General features: G+C 40.9%; 1 protein-coding gene across 1 annotated transcript in view; it reads left to right on the forward strand.

Moving 5' to 3' along the window:
* tars1 (threonyl-tRNA synthetase 1) overlaps positions 1 to 2,328 on the forward strand; it is a 37,097-nt gene extending 34,769 nt beyond the window's left edge. The window contains exon 19 of the mRNA XM_072252487.1: positions 849 to 2,328. Coding sequence (XP_072108588.1) covers positions 849 to 997 — 149 coding nt within the window. The 3' untranslated portion in view covers positions 998 to 2,328. The remainder of the gene's footprint in view (positions 1 to 848) is intronic.
* Positions 2,329 to 6,000: the final 3,672 nt, after the last annotated feature.

Consider the following 6,000-nt stretch of genomic DNA (forward strand, 5'->3'; position numbering starts at 1 on the left):
GCCTAATTCTGCTCTGAGGTCTTATGGTCTTGTGAAAGGATACAGCAGAATAGGGACAGTTGAACAAAGAAATGCAAAAAGCATTTAATCTGGACAAATGGGAAGTGTTGCACTTTGGAAGGTCCAAATGCAAGAGGAACATACACAGTAAATAGCAGAAGTGTTGACGTACAGAAGGACGTTGATGCGTGTCCACAGTTTCCTCAATGTGGCGACCCAGTGAGTACAGCAAAGCATACAGTGTGTTTGCCTTCATTGAACAGGATATTGCAATTGTGTAAAACTTTGGTTTTTCTACACTTGGAGGATTTTGTAGTTATAGTTGCATTGTGAGGCATGGAGTGATATATATCGTATGGTGCAGATGGGTTTAGTTTAGTTTGACATGGTTGGCACAGACACTGTGGGCCAAAGGCCTGTTCCTGTACAGTAATGCTCTTTGTTACTTTGAAGGATAGATGTTCTATCTTAATAAGCTAATAATTTGAATACCTGCACTAATATTTCAGAAATTTATTTAAATGTTACAGTTAAATCAGAAATTATTTTTAGACCAATCATTGTCCTGAGTGCTATATCAAGCTGTTGTCTATCTAAACCAGAAAGCATCTGTGCTGTGTGGATAGGTTTTTGCATTTTTAGTGAAGTACAACAGTTAATGTTTAACATCATTAGAGAATTGTAGAGAGAGTGCATTAAATTGTTTTTCACAATTAATTTTCAACTTTCAATCCATGTTTAATGATCACTGTACCAAAGAAAACACAGTTTTAGCTGGTGATGGTCACCAAGATTAATGTTTTAATAATTGAAGATTATCACGAATTTATATTACTTTTCATTTTCAGTGGTTGGTGAAAAAGAGAAGGGCAGTGAAATGGTCAATGTACGTACTCGAGACAACAAGGTTCATGGGGAGCGCACAATATCTGAAACTATTGAGAGGCTTTTGCAGCACAAGCAGTCCAGAACCAAACATGCTGAAGAGGAGTTCTGAAGATTTTTCCTTTAATTCAGCTTTGTGGATCCAGACAGTTTTTATTGGGGAGATCAGAAAAACAAATTCAGCTTTTAAAATTCAAATTATGAAATAATCAAGACCAATCAGTGTCCAATAATGTGGATTAAATGTTAAATGCTTCCAATTTCAATTTGTGTATATGGATGGCAGCTTGCAATAAATATTTGGAAAATAGCATCTTTAAGCATATTATGTGGCTTTTTCTTCTCTTTCTAAAGTTCATGTTATGAAATTTCTTGTGATTCAGGACTAAGTGTAAACAAAAATGTCCAATAAAATGAATTTGTGCCTGGATCGATTTTATTATCTTTCTGATAGGATGAAGATATTGTGAGAAGTTTTGCTCCTTCCATGGATGCTGCCAGAACCAGAACTGAATTTGTTAGAGCATCTTCTATTACTTTGAGTTTCCAGCATCTGTAGTTTGTGTCGGATATTACCTGGGAACACACACAAAATACTGGAGGCAGTCAGGCAGCATCTATGGTGAGGAATGAATAGTTGACATTTTTGGTAGCCCTAATGAAGGCCCACAGCTCTAGAGGAAACTAGATGTGTTCCAGCTGAAGCTAGTTGAGATGTTAAAAGGTCATGAGACCAGTGGACCCCTCTTTGACGACTTAATTTCCATTATAAACACTGTTTATTTTCTTGATAGACATAGACATACTTTATTGATCCCGAGGGAAATTGAGTTTCGTTACAACTGCACCAACCAAGAATAGAGCGTAAATATAGCAATACAAAAACCACAAACAATCAAACAACAATATGCAAACTATGCCAGATGGAAATAAGTCCAGGACCAGCCTGTGGGCTCAGGGTGTCTGACCCTCCACGGGAGGAGCTGCAAAGTTCGATGGCCACAGGCAGGAACAACTTCCCATGATGCCCAGTGTTGTATCTCGGTGGAATATGGCCGGAGTCCAACAGCAAAAAGTTCAATATCCGACCTCGTCTGTCCTCAGTTCTCTGTATGTTTCCTATTTATTATAAGCTTTATCTCTTAACATACAGAATTTCCTTATTCATAACCCTTGGTTTTTATCTTTCTGAAAATACATTGGCCTTGATCTTTCGCTGTTTCTCATTTGAATGCTTTCCAATGTGCAGACCTACTAGTAGACTTGCCTGCAGATAGATGCTCCCAGTCACTCTGTCAGGTGATATACAGTACTGTGCAAAAGTCTTGCGTATATGTTTAAAAAAAAAATTCTGTAAAGCAAAGCTGCTTTCAAAAGTTATGAAATGTTTCTAAATATCAGAAAATTTACAATAAAGAGCAATAAACAGTTTTTAAAAATCAATATTTGGTGTGATCATCCTTTGTCTTTTAAAACTGCATTAATTCTCTTAAATACACTGTTGTGCAGTTTTATAAGAAAATTAGCTAGCAGGTTGTTACAAGCATCTTGCCACTCCTGCAGACTTTGGCTATCTTCCTTGCTTCTGTCTCTCCAGGTAATCCCAGGCAGCCTCGACGATGGTGAGATCAGGGTTCTGTAGAGGCCATACCATCTGAAAACCTAAGACTGTTGCACAGTACTGTGCATCACCTGAAATATGACGTCAATGAAGCATTCAAAGCTAGCAGTATACTTAACACTGTGATAGATGGGTTTAGAATATAATTCGGAATATAGGGATCGGTTGGAAATTGGAGAGTTGAAGCAGGATTGAGTAACTTTGTAGCCTACTTCTCTCTGATATTCTTAATCAAATGAGTAATGTGATATTAGTGAAAATACTGTGGTGGTGTAATAATGACTTAAAGTGAAAACTTAAAAAAACCAAAGCTAATGGATGGCTACTAGCATCTTAGATTGCAGTTTTTTTAAATTTCTTATAAATTATTTCTTAACTGCAAGTGTATGGACTTGATGTTTGCTTCTTGATACTCTTATTTATTCAAGGAATAATATAGTATTTACAGAAAACTTCCTATTGAACTTTGAACGTTACTGGTAAATTTGTTGAAAATTCAAATTTGAAAAAATATTAATGGCATATCAGTTCAGAAATTAGAAGCATGAAGGATTTTAGGGTGCTTGGAATCTATCAAGAGATCCTCTCAACCTGGTCAGAAAGTGAGAGAAAAGTTTTTTAAAAAAAAAGGTGCAGAAAGAAAACATTGTAAATGGGTGAGTGGACAAGTAGCCAAATGAGAGGACTGTGGAAGTGGGGACTGAAAGATGCTTAAGGCTAAAGTTAAAGATTCAAAGATTCAAAAAACTTTATTGTCATTCTAACCATACATCAGCTCTGCAGGGCAGAATGAGACAGCATTTCTCAGGGGCAGTGCAATCATAACATAACAAACGCAACACTAAATAATAAACATAACAATAAATAGTAAAACAGAACAACCACGTATCAGTTATAGATAGATAGATAAACTTTATTAATCCCGAGGGAAATTTGGTTTCATTACAGCTGCACCAACCAAGAATAGAGCGTAAGTATAGCAATACAAATAAACCACAAACAGTCAAACAACAAAATGCAAAACTATACCAGATGGAAAATAAGTCCAGGACCAGTCCATTGGCTCAGGGTGTTGGACCCTCCACGGGAGGAGCTGCACATTGGATGGCCACAGGCAGGAAGGACCTCCCGTGCCACCAAGTGTTGTATCACAGTGGAATGTGGCCGAAGTCCAACAGTAAAAAGTTCAATATCCAGTCTGCAAACACGTTCCTCGATCGTAATATACCCTGGATTGCACCATCCGTTGTTAGCCAGATCAGTAAGCACCCCAATCCTTCACGCTTACCACTATAAGTATTCAGTGCAAGTTAAAAGTGTCCAAAGCAGAGTCAGGTGGAGCAGCTATTTAGCAGTCTGACTGGAGGAAGCTGTTTAGTAGCCTTGTGGTTTTAGTTTTGATGCTCCTGTAATGTTTGCCTGATGGCAGAAGAACAACCAGTTCATGGAGAGGGTGTGAGGGGTCTTTAATGATGTACCGTGTCTTCTGGAGGCATTGACTCTGAAAGAGGTCTTGGACAGAAGGTAGGGAGACCCCAATAACCTTCTCTGCTCCCCTAACCACCCTCTGCAAAGCTTTTTTGTCGACAGCACTGCAGCTGGAGTACCAGGTTGTGATGCAAAAGGTCAGCACACTCTCAACCACGCCTCTGTAGAATGTAGTTAAGATGTTAGTGGGGAGTGATGCTTGTTTAAGCTTCCTCAGAAAGTGCAATCTCTGCTGGGCCCGTTTCACAATCCCAGTGGTGTTCCTGGACCAGGTGAGATTGTCCGAGATCTGCACCCCAAGGAACTTGATGTTTTCCACTCTCTCCACTGTGGAGCCGCTGATGCTGAGGGGTGTGTGCTCAGGCTGAGACCGTCTGAAATCGACGATCATCTCCTTGGTTTTGGTGACATTAAGCATCAAGTTGTTATCCCTGCACCAGCTCTCTAGGTGTTTGACCTCCTCCCTGGACATAGTTTCATCATTTTTGCTGATGAGCCCCACCACTGTGGTATCGTCTGCAAATTTAATAATCAGGTTCTCTTTGAATCTGGCTGCACGGTCATGTGTTAGCAGTGTAAACAGCAATGGGCTAAGCACACAGCCTTGTGGGGATCCAGTGTTCAGTGTGATGGAATCAGAGATGTTCCTGCCAATAGGGACTGACTGTGGTCTCTCTGTCAAGAAATCCAGAATCCAGCGACACATGGCAGTGCTAAGGCCAAGCAGCGACAGTTTCTCCACTAGTCCCTGCGGGATGATGGTATTGAAAGCTGAACTGAAATCAATGTACAGGATTCTGGCATTAAGTGTCTTTGTTGTCCAAGTGAGAGAGAACTGTGTGCAGTGTGGTGGATATTGCGTCCTTCATAGAGCGATTTGGACAATAAGCAAACTGTAGAGGATCCAGTGATGGGGGAGGTTGGCTGTGATATGAGGCTTGACAAGCCGTTCAAAACATTTCATCACTATGGGGGTCAGGGCAATGGGACGGTAATCATTCAGACAGGCTACAACTGATTTCTTTGCTACAGGGATGATTGTGGAGGTTTTGAAGCATCTGGGGACAATAGCTTGACTAAGAGAGATGTTGAAAATGTCTGTCAGGACAGCTGCTAATACATCAGCACATTCCTTGAGCACACGTCCAGGGATGTTGTCGGGACCTCCCGCTTTTCGTGGTTGACCCTGGCAAGGGTCCAACGTGTTTGCTCTGGATCAATGATTGGAGCCGGCTGGTCAGATGGTAAAAAGGGACTGGCTCTCCCCCTTGCTGTAGTGTTTGATGCTTTGAAGCGGGCAAAGAAATTGTTAAGCCTGTCTGGTAGAGAGGTGTCGCTGTCATCAGTTTTCTGCCTGATCTTGTTGTCTGTCAGAGCTTTAATTCCCTGCCACATCCGTCTGGTGTCACCTGTGTCACAGAAGTGTCCATGTATTTTGCCCGCGTAGGCCCTTTTCGCTTTTCTGATCCCTAGTGAAAGCGCAGACCTGGCTGAGCGAAGCGCACTCCTGTCCCCCGATCTGTAGGCTGTGTCACGGGCCTTCAGTAGTGAACGCACCTCTGTAGTCATCCATGGCTTTTTATAACCACGTGCGGTGAAGGTTTTCATCACAGTGACATCCTCCGTGCATTTGGCTATGTAGCTGATTACTGCCTCCGCATACTCTTCAATGTCTGTATGGTCGTCATAGGAGGCTGCTGTTTTGAATATGTCCCGGTCTGTGTGCACAAAACAGTCTTGTTGTGCTGAGGCTGCTCCTTTTGGCCAGACCCTTATCTCTCTGGAAGAAATGTTACCAGAAATTAGAGGCCTTATATAGAGTATTTTTTTAAAAAAAAGTCAATTTATAATTATTATTGATGAAAATTAAATCATTATAATTAGTTAATTTGTATCTGGCTCTAAACCTGCCCTAAAAATCGTGAGGAATTGAAATAGTCTGTGAGCCAGGACCCCAAATTTGGACCACTGGTACCATCTGGGGGGAATAATTCTTATAGTGATTT

This window comes from Mobula birostris, chromosome 3 (assembly GCF_030028105.1).
Source record: "Mobula birostris isolate sMobBir1 chromosome 3, sMobBir1.hap1, whole genome shotgun sequence".
Lineage (NCBI taxonomy): Eukaryota > Metazoa > Chordata > Chondrichthyes > Myliobatiformes > Myliobatidae > Mobula > Mobula birostris.